At 45.6% G+C, this 23,749-nt stretch overlaps 1 protein-coding gene across 1 annotated transcript; it reads right to left on the bottom strand.

Moving 5' to 3' along the window:
• Positions 1 to 3,898: 3,898 nt before the first annotated feature.
• Positions 3,899 to 6,833, bottom strand: LOC119336291. The gene is made up of 6 exons (XM_037608288.1): positions 6,620 to 6,833; positions 6,460 to 6,510; positions 6,285 to 6,336; positions 6,138 to 6,196; positions 5,251 to 5,296; positions 3,899 to 4,309 (listed from the first exon to the last, which is right to left on the bottom strand). The coding sequence occupies exons 1-6, from the start codon at positions 6,752 to 6,754 to the stop codon at positions 4,170 to 4,172; spliced, it is 483 nt and encodes a 160-aa protein (XP_037464185.1). The 5' UTR covers positions 6,755 to 6,833; the 3' UTR covers positions 3,899 to 4,169.
• Between the last annotated feature and the right edge of the window lie 16,916 nt (positions 6,834 to 23,749).

Raw genomic sequence — 23,749 nt, 5'->3', positions numbered from 1 at the left:
CTTGTACCTAAACAAAGAGGTAAAAATATTATTGATTGTAAATGGGTTTACAGAATCAAAAAGAAGGCAGATGGCTCAGTGGACAGGTATAAGGCACGTCTAGTTGCTAAAGGTTTTAAACAACGCTATGGATTAGATTATGAAGATACTTTCAGTCCTGTTGTTAAGGCTACAACTATTAGACTTGTGCTAGCTATTGCTGTGTCCAGGGGATGGAGTATGAGACAGCTAGATGTTCAGAACGCGTTTCTTCATGGTGTTCTGGAAGAGGAGGTTTATATGAGACAACCACCTGGGTATGCAGATAAGAAAACACCTCGTTATGTTTGCAGGCTTGACAAGGCGCTCTATGGCCTAAAACAAGCACCAAGAGCGTGGTACTCAAGGTTGAGCTCTCAGTTAAGGTGTCTTGGTTTTGTTCCATCTAAAGCTGACACGTCACTTTTCATTTACAAAAAGGCAAACACGGTTATATTTGTGTTGATGACATTATAGTTGCAAGTTCCTCACAAAGTGCTACTAATGCTCTGCTGCATGATCTAAGTTCAGAATTTGCACTAAAGGATCTTGGCGATTTACACTTCTTCCTTGGCATTGAAGTGAAGAAGATTCAAGATGGCATAGTACTGAATCAAGAGAAATATGCCACTGAACTTCTAGCTCGCATGGGTATGAAGGACTGTAAGCCTTCACCTACACCATTGTCTTCCTCAGAAAAACTTTCAGCATATGAAGGAGATCCACTCAAGGAAGAAGAGAGCACAAGGTACAGAAGTGCGGTAGGAGCCCTACAGTACTTAACACTGACAAGACCAGATATATCCTTTGTTGTGAACAAGGTTTGTCAGTATCTACATGCTCCTACTACTGCACACTGGACAGCTATTAAAAGAATTGTCAGATATATAAAACACATTGTGAGTTTAGGCCTTCAGTTCAGACGCTCTAACTCTACTCTTGTTAGTGTCTTTTCTGATGCTGACTGGGCAGGATGTATTGATGACAGAAAGTCTACTGGAGGATTCGCAGTATTTTTTGGCTCTAATCTTATTTCATGGAGTGCCAGAAAACAGGCCACAGTGTCAAGATCAAGTACTGAGGCTGAGTACAAGTCATTAGCTAATGCAACAGCTGAGATCATTTGGTTGGAATCATTGCTGAATGAGATGGGAATTAAGCAACATCGTGTTTCATGTCTATGGTGTGACAATTTAGGAGCCACATATCTCTCTGCTAATCCAGTATTCCATGGAAGAACTAAGCATATTGAAATTGATTTTCACTTTGTGCGAGAAAGAGTTGCGGAGAAGAAGTTGGACATACGTTTCTTCCCATCTAAAGATCAAGTTGCAGATGGTTTCACCAAAGCTCTACCAGTCAAGCCATTCGAGGAGTTCAAGAGAAACCTGAATGTTGGATAGTTGAGATTAAGGGAGGGTGTTAGATAGAGGTAGTTTTAACTTAGAGATATATGCATGTAATCTCAACCTCTTTCCTGTCTTCCTCTTCCGCAAGTCTTCTCTCTCTCGTATCTCCTGTAAACACCGAATCCTAGCGATCGGTAGAAACCGTGTAAGCCACGACAGGGGCTATTCCTGTCTCTCGTCAATATATACAACGCGGCTCTCCTCCTGGAGAGTAGGAACGCTTCAATCCTACAAATCCATCGCAATCACAAAGTCTAGGGGTGTCAGTGAAGTTGCTTGCCGTATGCGCATGTGCCTTGCGTTCCTTCTGCGTGTTTGCTACTCCCTTCGTCCCGTAATATAGAAATGTTTTTTCATATCTTGATAATAGCGGGTTATCATTCGATTTTACTAGGAAAAGGACACGTGACATGGAACTCTGACTCCCCGGCAGGAGACAAGGACGTCGTTGTGACGTTCCCATGACAATGAGTTCGAGGCTTGACTGTGCAGGTGCGCAGGTGGTTGATGGTGCCATAGCGAGGGATTACAATGATGGTCAGACGGCGACGACTCATGCAGAGTCTGGGGTTTTGGGATGGGCAGTGTTGTCGGTTATGCAGGTCTTGGAAGGCAGCTCGGGTGCAAGCTGGAAGACAGCCAGGAGGAAGAAAGCACCATGTACCGGAATCGACTTACACTGATTTTCTTTTCCAAACGATTAAATATGACCTATCCCTTCCGTCCTTAAATACTTATCCATATTCATACGAAGAACAAATGAACAATACAACAAGATAATTGACAAAATATGAGTGATTTATGTCTCAGATCATCCTTAAATGTGAATCGCCGATGTTCATCGAAGAACAAATGAACCACACAATGAGGTAGGTGACTCTTTCCTCTTCTTTTTTTTTTTTTTTGAAAAATGGTCAACCACTATGACAGTTGGGGGCAAAGGTGATCACGCCACAAGCCTGGGCGACCCCGATGAGAAGAAGTTTTTGGCCGGTGAGACCAAATTGTGAGCTCCTCAATAATTGAGCGGATCGTATCCACATGTGAGAGGCACATATCATTAAAGACCACTTGATTTCTCGCCTCCCAATTTTTCCAGAGCACTGTTTAGAAGGATGAAAACATTGATGGTGGAAGGCAAAAAAAAATGAGACAATGTTAAGGCCCGCAATTTACTGATTTGGGTAGCTCAGATTCTCCTTAAATTTTGGAAGAGCGATGGTACTACGACTCCATTGTGCGAAGAGATTTTGTACGTGTGCGGCCCAACCGACCGACCGACCGACCGACCGGCCGGCCGAATCGAATCGGGTCCGATAACACGCGGAAGCGGAAGCGTGGTCGGTCGGTGTTCCGTCGCGCACACGTGACGGAAACGAAGAGACGGTCAGACACGACGCGCCAAGCGGCGCGAAGGCACACGCCACCGACGTCGTGCGTGCCTCCATAATAAGCGCGCGAGCAACCCCCCGCCGCCAATCCCCAGCCCTGACCGGCGCGATCAACCGACCATGGCCAGCGACGAAGCGCTCCGCCGCTTCTACTCCGACGACGACGACTCCGACGGCGGCATGTATGCGTATCACCACTACTTTGACGACGGCCAGGATGACGCCGGGAGGGACGAGGAGGGGGCGCCGCAGCAGCCGGTGGTCAGGAGGAAGAAGGCCGCCGACCGCAGGGCGCCGCGTGGGCCGCTGAGGTCGGTCAGGCGGCGCTCGGGGCTGCCGACGGGATGCGGCGACGGCGCCGGGCCGTGGGGCGGAAAGCAGCGGAGGAAGCTCCTGGCTTGGCGGCTGCGGTGGAAGGTTCAGCGGCGGCAGGCGAGAGAGAAGGCGCGGTGGTCCGGCGTCAAGGCGCCGCCGGGCCTGCTCGACCCGATCTTCCTGGACCTCGAGATTGATCTTGGTGATGATTAACGAGTGGCCTGAGCATACGAGTAGAGTAGTATCTGCTTAGTTCTTCTGTGTGGGGAACGTTTCCGCTGGCCCTAAATAAAATGGAAAGTACATTCAGTCTAACTTGATTCGCAAATGGTGGAAACGCTGTTAAACCGAGCCATTTGCTTATGGTCGTTGCTTTGGTTAATTTATTATCCATGCGAGGAGTTATGTTCCAAGTTCATTTAGTATAGTGGGTTATGAACTTACTGGATTTTTCATGAATCTACAAAGATGGTTTTGATCTGTCATTTTCAAAAGTTAAACAATCAGGCATCATCTTCTATTAGCATAAGCACGGTGATAAAAAACACTTGATTGAAATTTGGTGAGCATCCCAGTGACCGAACTGATCCATCTTTCAGCAAAGACCATCTTCCTCGTTATTGAACCAAAATAAGAGCCTTCTCATTTTGAGTGCCTTGTACTTGAAGGAACCAAGAGTGATGACTGAATTTGGCGGAGTTCTTGCTCGCTCCTTTTCCATTAATGGATGTACACATGATACATGCATTCCAATACGAAATTACATTCTGAATTCGGGACCAATAGTTTCAGATAACATTTTATCCAAACAGCAAAAGGAGCCAAGGAATCCAACACAATATTGCTCTTAAACGTGACATGAGTAGCAATTAGCAGAGTTACATACCGTAATAATTAATTATACTTATGTAGAACAGGTTTGCGCCTGGAACTCAACAAAACTATCAGACTACCGCGACATGGAGAAGCAGGGAGTCCATATATACCATGTGCATGGCATGTGCACCAAACAAACTGACTGATTGCGAGCAGCTACTCAAGACTTCTCGTCAGGAGCGCCAGATAAATGGGCCTTCTCGATGTGGCGTGTGATCTGTGAAACTGCATAGTGAGAGGCACTTGATGCGGCATAGTAGGATGTCACAGTGAGCTGGGCAAACGTTGGGAGCGCGTAAGCTGCAAAAAACAAAGCAGCAGATGATCAGGCATTATGTCTCAAAAATGCGATTCCTCTGACTACATGCTCCAGCGTATGGCTGGTGAGTCTTCAGGAGTATTTAGTTTTCAATATAACAGGCACAGGATAAGAAATTGCTAGTTTACCTAGCTAATGTTGGCAACATGCCTGACAACATGTAGATACAAAAAAAGACTTAACATCCAACAATCAATTGAGGCTAACATTAAAAATATCTTTAAGAGGAGCATCGGAGATTTGTAATAACCCAAGATTTACCATATCCTCTAATAGATTAGAAATAAATGTAGGAACTTCAGAGATTTGGAAGCCAAGATTTATCATAGGCTCTAATCTGCCAAAGTGCAGATGACCCACTTCGAGTTTGAGGTCACGTCTTGTTAACCTAAGAAATTTAAGACTCGTAGAACTAGGAAGAACAGGATACATGTCTTCTGTAACTTTGCTCAGCTGTCAATTTTTACGTGGTTATTAGGATAACAGAAATTGGCAAGGTATATGCGATGCTTCAAGAAAGCTAAAATGAAGCATACCCCATGTCCTGTCCCAACCTGATCAAATAATTCCTTTCTATTGCACCTAAAATCTATATCTGCAACCTCAATACAGGATTTGCAAGTAAATGCTAGGCTGAGAACTATATAGAAATATACAGACAGATACTAAACAAAAAATGATGGTGGATCACACTATTTTCTTATGGTCACTTTCTCTGTGCACCCTTAACAAATGCGTACAGGCCATAGAGGTTCACAATGATTACCAATGAATAAACAAAACAAGAAGAAAAAGAACATATTCCAGGTTTTTTAGCTATAATATGCAAATTTCTATACGGGAGGGTATTTGTTGTCAACGCTAATTTCAAGATCCTTTTTAGATAAGAAAATGATAACTGAACTTCGTTGCAAAAACTTACCCCCAAATAAAGCACTGGCACCAGAGAATAAGATCAAAGGAGGGACCTGCACAAATAAAATATCACCTCCAATTAAATGAAAATGTAAAAACAATGTGAACTTAACAGTTACAGAAACTGCTACGAGTGCCAAACATAAAGCAGATAAATGAAAATCCATTGCCAGTTGCACCGAGAACACATGATAAAAAAGCTCCAAGGCAAGTAAATAACACATGTCATAATCTCAGCAGTCTAAAAGATGGCAGCAAACCAGAACTTATGTTAAGTTTGAATTTTCTAATGCTGAAAATGAAGAAAACCCATGTTTATGATCCTAAACTTAACCCTTTTTTTTCCAAAAATCTGTCCAGCCAGTAATACACTCGAACAGGTGCCTTGGAAGATGGCGTTTCTTTACCTACGTCAGTATCATTTGTTCAAAAATTAAGCAAATATCATTTGATCCTTTAAAATTCAGTAAATACCCTGATCTTGTTCTTGAATGCTACACACAGCTATGTTCAAAATCGTAAAGAGAGGTTTCGCTAATTAGTTTCCTTTAGTGTTCCTATCCGTATAGAATGGCAGAAGTTTTCTTGATTAACTTATCATTCCTGTAGCATACACCAAACAGCCTATACTCGTATAGAGTTTGATGTGATCATATACTTATTTCTAGAGGAACTGGGATCAATTTGCGCCAAACTTTCAGTCATTCTCCTGATTAACTAATGATAGATAACCTCCTTCACTACATACATCTTCTAGCGTCACAAATGTAATAAGATGCATCAATCTTTTAAAGTATCCTGACAAAAATGTAAATTCAACAATCAAGATGACTAAGCTGAATCAAAGGGATTTTCTTGCATACTAGCATCTAATGAACCGAAATCAAGACTTACCCCAACAAGTAAGTGCAGCCACTTGGGCCCCTTCACATGCTTCTGGACAAACGGGATCCCTGTTCCAAAAACCAAAACATTCAATTTTTCATCCAGAGCATACCTGGCTAACAACTAAGCAATGGGCCGAAATCAAACACAACGAACCTGTATTAAACCCGTGCACCGCACTGAGCATCGCCCCGGCGCCAGAACCAGTCTGCAGCAACAGGACAGGCAGGAAGCAAGCACACAAGTTAGCGACGAATCTCCCCAATTACGGATCTCGGGCAGGCGCCCGTAGAAATTAAGCAGCAAAAAAAAGGGGGCGAAATCGCGTTACCACGGCGGTGGCGTCGTGCAGGACGGAGGTGATGGCCCAGTCGCGCCCTCCCTGCGCAGCCGTCCAAGAGAAAAGCATAAGCACCGTTCAGAACGAACCGCGGGGCGGATGGAGGAGGAGGAATCGGGAGAGGGGGGAAGGGGGGTTGGCGAGTACGTACGGAGCTGGTGGTCGGGTTGAGGAGGGAGAGGCAGCGGGGGCAGCGGGCGGAGCCGAGGCCGGGGTTGATGGTGGGGTCGCGGTGGAGGTGCGCGCCGCTGCGGAGCTTCTCCTCGTACACCTCCCGCGTCCCCATGTTCGCCGGCGGCTCCTGAGTTGAGGGAGGGGGAGACGTGGACGGCTTTGGGGGAGAACGTGCTGGAGGCGTCAGATTTACCGGGCTAGGCACGATCAGAGCCCAAATAGATATCGCACTTTTCCTTTTTGGGCCGGGATGGCAGCCGAGCCAACCGCCGGCAGAACACGCCCATCGTGGGAAATACCCTGGCGCAACAAAAATGTGCTGTTCGGGAGAGCAACTAGTTGTTTTTCAAAAAAAAAGGTGGGGGTGGAGGAGAGCAACTAGTTTATGAGCGCTCCTTCGGGAGTATTGGCACGCTCCCGGCCGTCGCCACGTGTCGCTTTCTCGGCACTCCCTTCAGATTTTATTTATTTTTTCACACGATTTTTTGGCTTTTTAAACGGGTTTTTCCTGGTTCTTTTCGAGTTTTTGGTTTTTCATCGGTCTTCCTCAGCTTTTGGAACCAAAAAAATCAGAAAAAAAAGCATGAAAAAACGCATTTCCTTTTTTTGGCTTCTGAGAGAGGCAGGGTTTTACTTCCGTGAGAGGCAATGTTTTGCTTTCACGAGAGACACGGCCGTGCCTCTTGAATACGAAAAAAAAATGTGTTTTCTTTTTTTTTTGCTTTAGCGAGAGGCACGGCCGTGCCTCTCGAATACGAAAAAATGTGTTTTCTTTTTTTTCCTTTCGCGAGAAGCACGGTCGTGCCTCTTTCGGAAAGGGGAAACAACCGTGCTCCTGATTCGGTTTTTTCTCCAATTTTTTTCGTGAAACAAAGTACGTCAACCTATCAATATGGGATCTAGTTTTGAAGATCTCGACGCGAGAAATCCAATGACGAAAACGGTTCGAGATTTAGACGTATGGTTTAAAAGATAAAACGATTTGAATACACGAATCTATGAAAAAAGAGAAAGCTCTCAGGTTGTGACAAGTGACGAACATGCAGCACGTCACTTGTCATAGCTTAGGAAGGCGGGAGTGTTTTTTGCAAGGAGAACTCCCCGACTAGTGATTTCTGTTGTTCGGTTAGCAAGCCCCTGTTCCCCGACGATAGCCCACAGCTAACGCTTTCGCGCAGGGCCCGATCCTAATAGGCCGACACATTCAGCGACGCCATCGCGAAGTGTCCTGCGCGACTGCTAAAATCCCCCACAAAATGCATCAGACACCCAGTGTTCCTTACAACTTGAGCTGCTGAGTGTAAGCAATTCATAGGCTGTGCGAACATTTAAGAACTAAAAGCAGCGGTAATACAAAAAATTCGAATTTTAAGGACCATTTCTTGGGAAATTGTGAATAATTTTCTTTAAAACATGTTATGAAGTCAGCAATCATGAACAAGTTTCAAATTCGAAGAAAAACAATAGTAAGCTCAGCTAAGGTTGTCTGTACAGGAAAGCGAGAAAATGCGCACTACCCTGCGCGCGCTTCAGCCGGGCCCATTGAGGGGCGCAGCCCTCTTTTTTTCTTTCGATTTTACATTTTTTTTTCTTGTTTTGCTTAAGTCGGCATTAAAAAAAATACAGAAGTAGAAAACGCCTTCACGATTAATAAATGTTATTGGATTTTTAGAAATATGTTGAAGAATATGAAAATTGTTCCTGAATTTTAAAAAATGTCATGAATTTTAGAATTGTTCCTTGTTTACTATATAAATGATCTGACTTTTAAAAAATGTTCACGAATTTAATAAATTGTTCCCAGATTTCACAAAATGTTCATAAATTTGGAAACAGAATCAGAATTTCGAAAAATGTCCCTATATTTTAAAATATTAGTGAATTTGAAAGTTGTTCCCACGTTTCAATGAATGCTATGAATTTTAAAGAATAATGCATTTGAAAAAAAACTGTATTTCAAAAAATGCTCCCATGCTTCAAACAATCATGAATTTGAAAAGTTACCAAATTTCAAAAAATGATCCCATGTTTCAAAAGATGATCCAAAAACAAAAGATTTCACAAAATAAAAAAATGAAAACAAGAAAAGGGAAAAAACATAAAATAAAAAACTAAAAAATGAAGAGAAATTGGTTGATGGAAGGTTCAACAACCTTCCCAAAATCCATTGAATAAAAGCTCACTATAACTAAAATATGAGCCAGCCCATATATCGTTCGAGCTTTTCTAGGGGTATGTGGTACCTGGCTATTATGTGAACTGTGTGAAAAAATATGATTCGTCATCGAGAAGTGTACTCGCGTGCATCCCTGTCAAAATCTCTCCATTTGGCTCGACATTAAATCATATCATCACGAGACATGGGTTGGGGAGAGAGGAAAGTGAGCACAATAAGGTGATGTTGCGGCGGACAGCCTCCTCGGCTGCTGAAAGGATCGATATGGTTGACTAGAGGGGGAGTGAATAGGCAACTAACAATTTTTAGACTTTTCTTTAACAAATTAAAACTTTCAATGAAATAAGTTGTCTAGATGTGCAACTACGTGGACAACCTATATGATGCAAAGACAATAAGCACACAAGCAAGCAATGGATATAACTCAAGTAAGCTTGCAAAAGTAAAGGGACAAGATAACCAAGAGTGGAGCCGGTGGAGACGAGGATGTGTTACCGAAGTTCCTTCCTTTTAAGGGGAAGTACGTCTCCGTTAGAGCGGTGTGGAGGCACAATGCTCCCCAAGAAGCCACTAGGGCCACCGTAATCTCCTCACGCCCTCACACAATGCGAGATGCCGTGATTCCACTATTGGAGCCCTTGAAGGCGGCAACCGGACCTTTACAAACAAGATTGGGGCAATCTCCACAACACTTGGAGGCTCCCAATAACACCACGAAGCTTCACCATAATGGAGTATGGCTTCGAGGTGACCTCAACCGTCTAGGGTGCTCAACACCCAAGAGTAACAAGATCCGCTAGGGATAAGTGGGGGGAATCAAATTTCTCTTGGTGGAAGTGTAGATCTGGGCCTTCTCAACCAATCTCGAGCAAATCAACCAGTTTGATTGGCTAGGCAGAGAGATCGGGCGAAAATGGAGCTTGGAGCAACAATGGAGCTTTGGGGGAAAGAGGTAGGTCAAGTTTCGGGAAGAAGACCCCTTTATATAGTGGGAAGAACAATCCAACCGTTATCCCACTCACCAGCCCCGCACAGAGCGGTACTACCGCTAGGGAAGGGCGATACTACCGCTCCGGGCGGTACTACCGCTCGACCCAGCGGTACTGCCGTGCTGCCTGGGGCCCTGGCCCCAGGGTGGTACTACCGCCAGGGAAGAGCGGTACTACCGCTTCGGGCGGTACTACCGCTTCGACCCAGCGGTACTTCCGTTGTCGGTGTCAAAACCGACGGATCTCGGGTAGGGGGCCCCGAACTGTGCGTCTAGGCGGATGGTAACAGGAGACAAGGGACACGATGTTTTACCCAGGTTCGGGCCCTCTTGATGAAGGTAAAACCCTACGTCCTGCTTGATTAATATTGATGATGCGTGTTACAAGAGTGGATCTACCACGAGATCAAGGAGGCTAAACCCTAGAAGCTAGCCTATGGTATGATTGTTGTTCGTCCTATGGACTAAAGCCATCCGGTTTATATAGACACCGGAGAGGGCTAGGGTTACACAGAGTCGGTTACAATGGTAGGAAATCTACATATCCGTATCGCCAAGCTTGCCTTCCACGCCAAGGAAAGTCCCATCCGGACACGGGACGAAGTCTTCAATCTTGTATCTTCATAGTCTTGGAGTCCGGCCGATGATGATAGTTCGGCTATCCGGACACCCCCTAGTCCGGAACTCCCTCAGCCGCGCTGCCCAGGGCCCTGACACCAGGGCGGTACTACCGCTAGGGAAGGGCGGTACTACCGCTTAGAGCGGTACTACCGCCCCTACTACCTCCCTTAGTGCCGCAAAACCCGACATGAAAAATTCGTTCGAGAATCGAGGCGGAAGTAACCCAGATGCACAGCGGTACTACGGCCAAAAAAACCAAGCGGTACTACCGCTCTGAGAGCGGTACTACCGCTCGGAGCGGTACTACCGCTCTAAGAGCGGTACTACCGCTGTGGAGTTTCGGCGGTACTACCGCTGTGGACGCGGTACTACCGCTAGGGCAGAGCAGAGCATAGTAAGGGGAAAACGGCAGCTCCAGAGATGCGGAAGGAAAGACGATGGGTGTGATAAGGATGTGTACGTGTGATTCCACCCAAGTCTTACCAAAACGGATCCCCTCTTGATAGTACGGTGACTCCTACGAAACTAGTCCACCAACAACGAAACGAAGGAGCTACACCGTCTTGAATTACAACACCGAGGGGAGGAAATCGTCTCGTGCCAATGGATGAATCTCTGAAAGAACTAAACGCACACGATTAGTCCGCACAAGCATTGTCATCAATCACCAAAACATATTCGGAATAAATATGCCCTTACAATCTCCCCCTTTTTGGTGGATTGATGACAATACGGGATTTGCACAAAATGATAGAAATAGGATAAGCGCAAAAGCACAAACGTCCTAAAATGTAGAAGGGCTCCCCCTGGATGTGTGCTACCTAGAAAAGTGCTTTGGACTGCACGGCACAGATGCCAGGATCAATGCTCCCCCTACATTTTAGAGACCAACTACCTAAGCAAGATATGAGAGCAACATATATATAACAGGATAAGCATGGAACTCATAAGCTAGATAGACATAGATAATGATACGAAGAGATAAGGTAGCATATGTCTCACACCATATGACTCGAGCTTAGGTCTAACTGACAGAACCAGAACTTAGGTCTCACTGACACAAACCAAATAAAGCAACAAGCGAAAGCACAAACACAAAAGACGGAAGACACGAAACGCAAATCCCTAAACTCTCTCCCCCTTTGGCATCGAGACACCAAAAAGGAGAGGGAGTGAAGCTACGGCTCCAGGTGAAGGCAAACGATGGACACCCATCAGATCTCAGAGGGATCATCTGCGGTGCCATCGTCAGCCGGTAAGTGCTCAGCATCAGAATCAGTCCAGGGGCAGTGCTGCTGAATCCACTCCTCCTCGGTAAGCTGATCCTCAGAACCACTAATCACAACAGCACCCATCTGACGCATAAGCTCCTTGTGGCGACCTCGGGCCTTCTTCTCAGCCACATGAGTCATGTACAGACCGTGAGACTCCATGCAAAACAGCTTCTTCACCTTGATCTTGAGCTTCTTGGCCCAAGAGGGCTCTGCCTCAGAAGGCACGTAGTCATCATCTTCATCCTCAGCCTCAACCCCAAACTCCTCCTCGGTCTCCATGGCAGCAGCAGATGAAGGAACTCCAGTCCTAGGGGCCTGAGTGCCCCAGTTATCCTTCTTCCTCAGACGCTTGACATCGTGAGAACCCAACTCTCCAATCTCCAGCACCACCTTGGGATAGACACGATCCCAGGCCTTCTCAATGAGCAGCATAATGAACGGACCATAAATCGGGCACTTGCGCTCGGAGATAGCAGAAACCAGCTCAGACCACATAACATGAGAGATATCCAAGGACTCTCCGGTGCTCTGCCCCTTCTCCCGCTGACAGAAGAGAAGCATGTCCACGAGATAAGAGTGAACCTGGTCCAGATTCCCGATGCGAGGGAAAAGAGTCTCTCTGAAGATACGGTGAAGAATGTCCAGATAGGCAGGCAACTCATAGGTCTCCTTCTTCGTCTCATGGTTGATCCTCAGAGTGCAGTAGGGCCACAGAGCTTGCTTGTGAGTGGCATTGGCACGACGGTGGGGGCGAAAGCCGACAGAAGACTCAAGTCCAAGATCTTCCACCCCAATCAACTGCATGAAAGCTTTCCACTTGACTGACAGCAACTTGCCATTTGTCATCCAAGTCAGAGTCCTGTCCTCATCGGTCCCAAGGTGAACCATGGCATAGAATTGGGCCACAATATCAGCATCATAGTCCTTGTTGAATTGCATGATCCCGAGAATGTTCAGCTGAGTGCACATCTGAAGAGCTTCACCAAAGTAGTCAGGATCATTCTTCATATGCTCGGTGTCGATGGAGTGCATGTTGACATAGAGATTCTTCTTGGCTTTGAGAACATCAAAATAGATGGCAAACTGGAACCTGTTCCAGAACGGACGGTTGACCAAAGTGGGATCTTGGTCGACCTCATACGGGTTGCGGCGGCGCCTTTCCCAGAACTCCTTGGGCGGCATTTCTGGCACGGTTTTGCTTGGCTTTGGCTTGACCCCAGGCTTCTTCTGCAGTTGGGGAGGAGGTGGAGCACTAGAAGATCCTCCGGCAGGCTCAGTGGGCTCAGTGGTGCGGTAGTGCTTGGACGAGGCACGACCGGGGTTGACACGACGAGCTTGATGCTCAGGAACCTCATCACCTGGAACCACACACACAAACACGCAAACAACCAGAAAGAACAAGCATAAGCCACAAAGACGAACAAAAAAGATCACTGAGAGGTAGGAGGAGGATGGAACTGGGTAGAAGGCGGTAGTACCGTGACCCTTGAGCGGTAGTACCGCTCCAAGCGGTAGTACCGCTCTGGGAGAGCGGTAGTACCGCTTGAGGCGGGGAAACAGCAGTTTCCTACTACCGTGGTCAGATTCGGTACTACCGTCCTACCAAATTCAAAAATACTCCAACCAAACACTAATCCAAACAGTCTAGAAGCATTCTCCATCCTACTCAAGCCTAGATCTGGACAAAAATCTAGAGATGCAACTGCTATTGCCCCTAGAACGCTAGATTGGAAATCTAGACAAAAGGAAACAAGGAACGGGGGCAATACCGGCATCCATGGCAAGAGGACAAGGTGGGGATCGATTCCACCGAAGGAAACGGAGAGGAGCGCCCCGGAGAGGGAGATCCGCCGGAGCCCTCCCGCGGAGCCGGTTGCTGAAGAGAGAGACGAACAGGACGAAGGGGGTGAGTGAATGGGTATGGGGGAGAAGAAACTCCCCCTGCCCCCGATATAACCCCCAGCCCGCGCCTCACAGCGGTAGTACCGCTCTGGAGGGCGGTAGTACCGCTGGGAGCGGTAGTACCACTCTGGAGGGCGGTAGTACCGCTGGGAGCGGTAGTACCGCTCACCACCAGCGGTAGTACCGCTTCAGCAACCACACTGCTTCTAGACCAACGACTAACGCTCAAAAAGAAACGGAAAGCAAAGCCAAAAGAACGAGAGGACCGACGCGGCAACACACACACACACAACAGACCAGAAACAACTCAAACACAAACAACCACACGAAACAGATCAAGCTCTGGCCTCTCTCAGGAGAGGGCGGTGGCCGGAGCCACCTATGTTTGAGTCAATTGGTATGGCACCGCGAAGAATTATCCTTGGGCCCATGACCAAAACTCGTCTTTGAAGCACAAGTACCATCAAAAATGGCTATTGTGAAAGAGTTGATCGTTTTATGCATAATGGGGGGAGGGAAAGTTCATTGAGAGAACAACACTCCCCCTATGTCCATGCCTACATCTAAGCAAGATACCAAGTTGAGTGGGGTGGGGTGTGCAAGGGTTCAAGTCACATTGCTCGAATCAATGATATTTAGCTCATGCCTTAACTCGTGAAATCTTGCTTCATCCAAGGGCTTCGTGAAAATATCTGCAAGTTATCATGAGTGTTGACATACTTGAGCTCGATCTCTCCTCGCCTAATGTGATCCCGGATGAAGTGATACCGAATCTCAATGTGCTTCGTCTTGAAGTGTTGCACCGGGTTGAGAGAAATCTTGATGGCACTTTCGTTGTCACACCAAAGAGGCACTTTGTCACAAATGACACCGTATTCCTTTAAAGTTTGCCTCATCCATAAGAGTTGTGCACAACAACTACCGGCCGCCACATATTCTGCTTCGGTGGACGAGAGAGACACACAAACTTTGCTTTTTGGAAGACCAACTCACCAAAGAGCACCCAAGAAACTGGCACCCTCTGGAAGTGGACTTCCTATCCACTTTGTCTCCCGCCCAATCGGAATCCGTAAACCCTTCAAGCTTGAAGTTTGCCCCTCTTGGGTACCATAAGCCAAAGTTTGGGGTATGAGCCAAATATCGAAAGATTCACTTGACCGCATATAGTGACTTTCCTTCGGTGCAGCTTGAAACCGTGCACACATACCCACACTCAACATGATATCTGGTCTAGATGCACAAAGGTAAAGCAAGGAGCCAATCATGGAGCGATATACCTTTTGATCCACCGCTTTACCATTGGGATCAATGTCAAGTTGGCACTTGGTGGGCATTGGAGTAGAAGCCGGCTTGACATCACTTAACTTGAATCTCTTGAGCATGTCTTGAGTGTATTTGGCTTGGTTGATGAAGGTACCTTCTCTTCTTTGTTTGATATCAAAACCAAGGAAGAACTTCAACTCTCCCATCGAAGACATCTTGAACTTAGAGGTCATGAGAGCGGAAAATTCTTCATTGAAAGCTTTGTTAGGGGAACCAAAGATAATGTCATCAACATATAGTTGGCATACAAACAACTCCCCTTTGACCTTCTTAGTAAAAAGAGTGGGATCGATTAGCCCCACTTCAAATCCATGATCTTGTAACAACTCGGTAAGGTGGTCATACCACGCACGTGGGGCTTGTTTAAGGCCATAGAGCGCCTTATCGAGTTGATACACATGATCCGGGAAGAAGGGATCCTCGAACCCGGGGGGTTGCTTGACATAGACCAACTCATTAATAGGACCATTAAGAAAAGCACTTTTAACATCCATTTGTTGCAACTTAAAGTTGTGATGGGAAGCATAAGCAATCAACAAACGAATGGATTCAAGACGAGCAACGGGAGCAAAGGTTTCACCGTAGTCGATACCCTCGACTTGGGAGTAGCCTTGTGCTACCAATCTTGCCTTGTTGCGAATGATGTTTCCATGAGCATCTTGCTTGTTCTTGAAGATCCACTTGGTTCCAATGATGTTATGGTTCCCGGAAGGCCTTGGCACCAATCTCCACACCTTGTTGTACTCAAAGTTGTTGAGTTCTTCATGCATGGCATTGAGCCAATCCGAGTCTTCGAGCGCCTCATAGACCTTATGGGGTTCAACACAAGAGACAAACGCATGATGTTCACAATAGTTGGCTAATTGTCTACGAGTGCTTACCCCCTTTCTTAGACTTCCAACCACATTTTCCATGAGATGGCCTTGGGTGGTGAGTTTGGAAGCAATCTTTGCGGCACGACGCTCTAATTCTTCCTCGGGTGTGGAAGGAGGAAGGTTAACTTGATCATCTTGAGCGCCGTCTTGAGCTTGCTCATGATCTTGAACTTGCTCGAGGGGGAGAACTTGACCTTGGGCATCATTTAGAGGTTCACCTCCATCTTGAGGTTGATCTTGCCCTTGGTCTTGTTCATAAAGGTGAGGGCCTTCACTTTGTTCTTCGGAAGCGTGTGGGTCTTGGGGAGGTGATGGCTCCACTTGAGTGGAGCATTGTCCTTCTCCTTCGGCCACAAGGGGTTCCTCAATGGGTAGGATATGACCAATACCCATTCTTCTTATGGCTTGGGGAGGAATTTCATCACCTACATCACAAGTACCACTTTGCTCCACTTGGGAGCCGTTATTTTCATCAAACTCTATGTTACACGTCTCCTCAATGAGTCCGTTGGACTTGTTGAGAACACGGTAAGCATGAGAGTTTGTAGCATAACCAACAAATATGCCCTCATGAGCTCTAGCCTCGAATTTAGACAAACGAACACCTTTCTTGAGAATGAAACACTTACACCCGAACACCCGGAAGTACTTGAGATTGGGCTTGTTCCCGGTGAGTATCTCATACGGAGTTTTGTTCAAGCCTTTGCGGAGATAGAGCCGATTGGATGCATGACAAGCTGTGTTGATGGCCTCGACCCAAAAGTTGTATGGAGACTTGAACTCCGCCATCATGGTTCTTGCCGCATCCATCAACGTCCGGTTCTTCCTCTCCGCAACACCATTTTGTTGAGGGGTATATGGTGCAGAATATTGATGCTTAATCCCTTCATCACTAAGAAACTCATCCAAGGTGTAGTTCTTGAACTCGGTGCCGTTGTCACTTATTATTGTCAAGATCTTTGCATTGTGTTGACGTTGAGCTTCATTTGCAAAGTCGATGACGGTTTGTTGAGTCTCACTCTTCCTCTTGAAGAAGTATACCCAAGTGTATCTTGAATAATCATCCACTATCACCAAGCAATACTTTCTACCCCCAAGACTATCAAAGGATGGGGGCCCAAAGAGGTCCATGTGGAGGAGCTCCAAGGGTCTCTTCGAGTAGATGATAGTCGTGGGAGGGTGAGTCGTCTCATGAAGCTTTCCTTCGATACAAGCACTGCAAACACGATCTTTGGCAAAACTAACATTCGTTAGTCCATGAACATGGTCCCCCTTGAGAAGACTTTGCAAAGATCTCATATTGACGTGGGCTAAACGGCGATGCCAAAGCCAACCCACATCAACTTTAGCCATTAGGCATGTCGCGGTCTTAGTGGGTTGCTCCGACAAGTTAACCACATAGAGACCGTTCTCGACATGCCCAAGAAAGGCTACTTTAAGAGTCTTGCTCCACAAGATGGCCACGGTATCAATATCAAAGAAGGTGGCAAAACCCATGCGTGCAAGTTGACGAACGGAAAGTAAATTGAACGCAAGGGACTCAACAAGCATGACTTTCTCGATCGTTAGATCATGAGAAATGACAACCTTGCCAAGACCCAATACCTTAGAATGTGAGGCATCACCCCATTCGACATTGGTGGGCATAGATGGGATCTTGTGCACGTCCACCACCAAGTCCTTGCTCCCAGTCATATGATTTGTTGCTCCACTATCGAGCAACCATGATCCCCCACCGGAAGCAAACACCTACAAGAGATCAATGCTTGGTTTTAGGTACCCATTGAGTAATGGGTCCTTTGATGTTAGTAACAAGGGTCTTAGGAACCCAAATAGACCATTCAATGTACTCATAAGGAGAACCAACAAATTTAGCATAAACATGCCCATCACTAGCACGGCACAACACATAAGACGGGTTAAAGTCGTCGGCTTTGTTGGGAGAGATGGCTTTGCGCTCTTTGGCATCACCACTCTTCCCATTGTTCTTCTTCTCCTTAGGAGCACCTTCTCCCTCCCTCACAAAGGTTTGTGTGAGCGAAGGAGGTCAATCAGTCTTGCTCTTCTTCTCCTTGTTCTTCTTCTTGTTCTTGGATTTGGGGGAGAACCCAACTCCCTCCTTGCCCACAACTTCCTTTTGATTGCTCAAAAGGTCATTTAGGTTCTTCTCGCCTTGTATGCATGACACAAGACCTTTCTCGAGTTGTTCCTTCAACTTGGCATTCTCCTCCACAAGATGCACATGCTCACAACAAGGGTTAGTAGCATTTGCATTATCAATTAAGACCATGTGAGGAAATGTGACCTTTTCCTTGGTTAGCTTAACTTGGAGTTGAGCATGAGACTCCTTGAGAGTAGCATGAGCACCTTTCAAGACCTTGTGGGCCTTGTCAAGTACATCAAACTCCTCCGTGAGTCTAACATGATCAACCCCAAGCTTAGCCTTTTCGGAAGCTAGAACACGAGACGCAACAAGAGCATGATCAAGATCTTTCTTTAGTTTAGCATGGCCATCGTTGTGTGACTCCTCAAGAGCCAAATGATGCTCACGCTCTTCCTCAAGAGCATTAGAGAGATCCGATATCTCATCGGCATAGTCACGACTATGCCTTTCCATCTTAGAGATGGTTTCTTCGTGAGCCTCGATCATGTCATTGGCTTCACCAAGTTGTTCCAAGAGAGCAACAAAGTGCTTCTTGGATTTGCCCTTGAGCTTACTCATGAAGGTCTCAAATTCATTGATCTCCTCATTAGACCCCTTACCATTATCAAAATCATCCATTGAAGGAGGGTTAGGAATAATGGTGGTTTTGATGTTGGAGGTTACCTTGTTGGTGGCCTTAGCCATGAGGCACTTGGCGGTGATGTTCACGTTAGGTGCATCGAAGAGAGACACCCGGGGAGTTGTGACAATGACAACGGATGCCATGGCCATTGTTTCACCATCTTCATCATCATCGTCATCCTCACGGTATTCTTCTTGAACCACCAACCCGCGAGACGGAGTCTTCTTGGTGAAGTTGTTCTTGTTTGGGAAGGACTTGGCTTTGTCTTTTCGGATGAACTTGCCACCATTGTCTTCCCGCTTCTCGTAGGGACAATCCGCAACGAAATGGCTAACATTGCCACAGTTGAAACAGGTTCTAACTTGTTGCTTCCCTTTGGGGCCACTTGAGTTGTTCTTGTTGAAGTTGGGTCTTGTATTCTTCTTACTCCAAAACTGTCTTGAGGCAAGAGCCATGTGCTCATGATAATCATACTTCGTGTCCTCGGGGTTGCTCTCCTCATCTTCCTCTTCTTCTTCTTCTTCCACACTAGCCTTGGCCTTCAAGGCAAGATTGGGCTTCTTTGCCCTTTGGGAACGGAGCACCGCATTGTCGGCGGTCTTGTCCAAGATGCTCATTGCAACAAACTCATCCAACACTTCACTAGAGGTCATGGAGTGGAAGTCCGGTCTTTGGCGAATGATGGAGGACATGGCCTTATTGTAGGGCATCATGGCCTTGAGGAACTTTCGCTTGATCCAGTTGTCATCCGTGTCCTTGCTTCCATGATCTTGGAGTGCGACCGCGAGTTTGGTCACTCTTCGAAAGAGCTCACGAGGTTCTTCATCCTCCTTCATTGCAAACTCATCGGCTTCATCTTGCACCACTTCATAGTTGGAGCGTTGAATGCTAGCACTTCCTCGATAGAGACGCTCGACACATTTCCATGCTTCTTTAGCCATGGCATGAGGTCGAAGATGAGGGAGATCTTCGGGAAGGATTGCATCTTGGATGATGAAGAGAGCACTTTCATTGAATTGATTGTCCACTTCTTCTCGAGGGGTGAAGTTGCTTGGATCATGAGGATAGAAACCTTCTTCAATAATTCTCCAAAGGTTAGTGTTCACATGTTTTAAGTGACGCTTGAAGCGATAGAGCCAAGCATCAAAATCTTCATTTTTCACATATTTAGGAGGAGGACCGACATGATTCAAATGAGTAGAGGGGATCGGTCCTCTATACACCGGGGGTTCCACATGGGCAAAGATGTCGGTGCCATTTCTACCACTAGTAGATGCACTCTTTTCATTGTTAGCTTCCCCCTTATCGGAGTTAGCATCCGTCACCTTGTTAGTGGGATCACCCACTTTCATTAGTGAGGTAGATAGTTTAAGTCTCTCCAGAAATTTAGTAAACATGCTTTTAACCTCGGCCGTCATGGAGGTTTTCAATGTGTCTAAAGCCACATTGAATTCCTCACGTGAGACCGAGGTTCCCCCTTCGGCCGAAGACGAGATGGGATTCACACCGGAGTGTTCCTCCGCACCGTCGTTGACGTCAACCATACTCTTCGGACGGCAAAGTCCTTAATAAAGAGACGAGGCTCTGATACCAATTGAAGGATCGATATGGTTGACTAGAGGGGGGGGTGAATAGGCAACTAACAATTTTTAGATTTTTCTTTAACAAATTAAAACTTGCAATGAAATAGGTTGTGTAGATGTGCAACTACGTGGACAACCTATATGATCCAAAGACAATAAGCACACAAGCAAGCAATGGATATAACTCAAGTAAGCTTGCAAAAGTAAAGGGACAAGATAACCAAGAGTGGAGCCGGTGGAGACGAGGATGTGTTACCGAAGTTCCTTCCTTTTAAGGGGAAGTACGTCTCCGTTAGAGCGGTGTGGAGGCACAATGCTCCCCAAGAAGCCACTAGGGCCACCGTAATCTCCTCACGCCCTCACACAATGCGAGATGTCGTGATTCCACTATTGGAGCCCTTGAAGGCGGCAACCGGACCTTTACAAACAAGATTGGGGCAATCTCCACAACACTTGGAGGCTCCCAACAACACCACGAAGCTTCACCACAATGGAGTATGGCTTCGAGGTGACCTCAACCGTCTAGGGTGCTCAACACCCAAGAGTAACAAGATCCGCTAGGGATAAGTGGGGGGAATCAAATTTCTCTTGGTGGAAGTGTAGATCTGGGCCTTCTCAACCAATCCCGAGCAAATCAATAAGTTTGATTGGCTAGGGAGAGAGATCGGGCGAAAATGGAGCTTGGAGCAACAATGGAGCTTTGGGGGAAAGAGGTAGGTCAACTTTGGGGAAGAAGACCCCTTTATATAGTGGGAAGAATAATCCAACCGTTATCCCACTCACCAGCCCCGCACAGAGCGGTACTACCGCTAGGGAAGGGCGGTACTACCGCTCCGGGCGGTACTATCGCTCGACCCAGCGGTACTGCCGCGCTGCCTGGGGCCCTGACCCCAGGGCGGTACTACCGCCAGGGAAGAGTGGTACTACCGCTTCGACCCAGCGGTACTGCCGCGCTGCCCAGGGCCCTAACACCAGGGCGGTACTACCGCTAGGGAAGGGCGGTACTACCGCTTAGAGCGGTACTACCGCCCCTACTATCTCCCTTAGTGCCGCAAAACCCGACACGAAAAATTCGTTCGAGAATCGAGGCGGAAGTAACCCAGACGCACAGCGGTACTACGGCCGAAAAAACCCAAGCGGTACTACCGCTCTGAGAGCGGTACTACCGCTGTGGAGTTTCGGCGGTACTACCGCTGTGGACGCGGTACTACGGCTAGGGCAGAGCAGAGCATAGTAAGGGGAAAACGGCAGCTCCAGAGATGCGGAAAGAAAGACGATGGGTGTGATAAGGATGTGTACGTGTGATTCCACCCAAGTCTTACCAAAACGGATCCCCTCTTGATAGTACGGTGACTCCTAAGAAACTAGTCCACCAACAACGAAACGAAGGAGCTACACTGTCTTGAATTACAACACCGAGGGGAGGAAATCGTCTCGTGCCAATGGATGAATCTCTGAAAGAACTAAACGCACACGATTAGTCCGCACAAGCATTGTCATCAATCACCAAAACATATTGGGAATAAATATGCCCTTACAGCTGCGGTGTCGACGAGGCAGTGATCCTACTCTTCAACGTCATCTCTACTCCATGTCTCACAGGTACATCTAGGTGCTCTTCTTCACCTCTTTTTCCGGAGATGTTCTTGTTTGTTGATGGCTAGGGTTAGGTCAAATGAACGAGTTGATTCATCGGCAAATGCATCGCCATCCAACGTTGTGCGAGGCGACTGATGATTGCTGAAATTAGATTGTCTCTAGTGCTCGCATTTATTTATATTAAATTGTTTTACTTTTATGTAATTATAATTATAATTTATCTTTCCAACATGCAAACTTAATCGATATATTTTTCTATTATACTGAGCAACTACTCCCTCTGTCCGGAATTACTTGTCACAAAAATAGACAAAATGGATATATTTTAGAACTAAAATACATCTAGATACATCTATTTCTTCGACAAATAACAATGTCTTAACTATAACATCAGTCGGGAAAAGCTAATTTGGTAAATTAACATATATCAGAAGAGTTTGACGTAGTTAGATATTTTCAAGATACTAATTGTCTCTTTTTACTACTAGATCTTAGAAAATACTCTCTCCGTTCCTAAATATAAGTCTTTTTAGATATTCTAATATAGCTGCATACGGAGCAAAATGCATGAATTCTACGCTCTAAAATATGTCTATATACGGAGTAGTCCATATTAAAATATCTAGAAAGACTTATATTTAGGAGCGGATGGAGTAGAACATACCAAATCATAAATATTTAGCGACTTAATTAGTGTCGGTTAAATGAATTGGAAATATGTGTTGTCATTTGAGTTTATTTAGTTTTCTTAAATATCATGGTTGAGAGCAATAAAGTTGGCCAGGGTTTGTAGAATGCAAGCTTTTCACCTTTTAAGTGTAACAAAACAAAGGGATAATTATCTTCATACCAAATCGAAAACTCTGAATATGGACTATATCTATAAGTGGTTTGTCTTGGAACTACCGCTTTTCATGTTTACTACTTTTTCCATCACCAAATATATCTTCCATATTATTGGCTCAACTATCAACTCCCATCCCAAAACTTTGCACTTTACCATGAATTAGCATTATTCAGCTGACCAAACACATCTAACCTTTTTCTTGGTTTGATGTGCAATCTGCATAAAAAAAAGTTTGATTCGTACGAGTTGGTAAAACCATATCATTTGAAACGGGTATGCATTGATGCATCATTTTTTTCGTGGTTTGGACAGCAATGTGTATAAGAAATGTGCAATTCAACCATAAAAAACAATGCCTTGCACACCTCGACTTGTATGGTTATTTATACACCTCGACAAAGTACGGGTATACAAGTCGATGCATATTTATACACTTGCATTTACCAAGTAAGATTACAAAAAGGATTGATGATTTTATACATCCTAGAGAATTATATTTATACATGACAAAAAGAGGAGTGGAAATCAAACGTAAATTTATACACCCTGAAAAAAATTGAACATGTACATGATAGAATAAAATAGACTGCAAATAAAAAAATGCGGTAGCACTATTCACAGCACTAGATCACCGCATTTAGTTTTTCTACGCAACTGGCAGGAAGAGCTGTTTATTTTGTCAATTTTGTTCATCAGTAATAGAAATGAAACTCATTTTTGAATTTTTCCTCTATTCTCGAAATAATTTGAAAATAAAGGGCAAGCAAAATAGAGGACATCTTCAACTCACATTGAATCCAGCTTTAACTCCAATGGTTCAGGTAAGACAAACCGGTGTCCCATACTCCCATAGGACAACTCTTCAGAATTGTATACGTAAAATTGCTTTGTCCAGGGGGCGTGAGGTATCTACAAATTCATTGCTTCACTCAAAGAAAATAAAGACAGATCACCAATTCATGATTTGGAGGATAACCTAATATAGTATTCCCTCCGTCCGAAAATACTCGTCGGAGGAATGGATGTATCTAGATATACCATGCAATAACAGGCAATAACATGCACAAGCTGCAGAATTCACAAGCCCGTTACACATGCATAATTGATGATTGAGAAAAGAACAAACAGGAACA

Source organism: Triticum dicoccoides, chromosome 7B, assembly GCF_002162155.2.
Source record: "Triticum dicoccoides isolate Atlit2015 ecotype Zavitan chromosome 7B, WEW_v2.0, whole genome shotgun sequence".
NCBI classification, from domain to species: domain Eukaryota; kingdom Viridiplantae; phylum Streptophyta; class Magnoliopsida; order Poales; family Poaceae; genus Triticum; species Triticum dicoccoides.
Note: the sequence above shows the minus strand (reverse complement) of the source record. Positions and strands in the feature narration are given on the sequence as shown.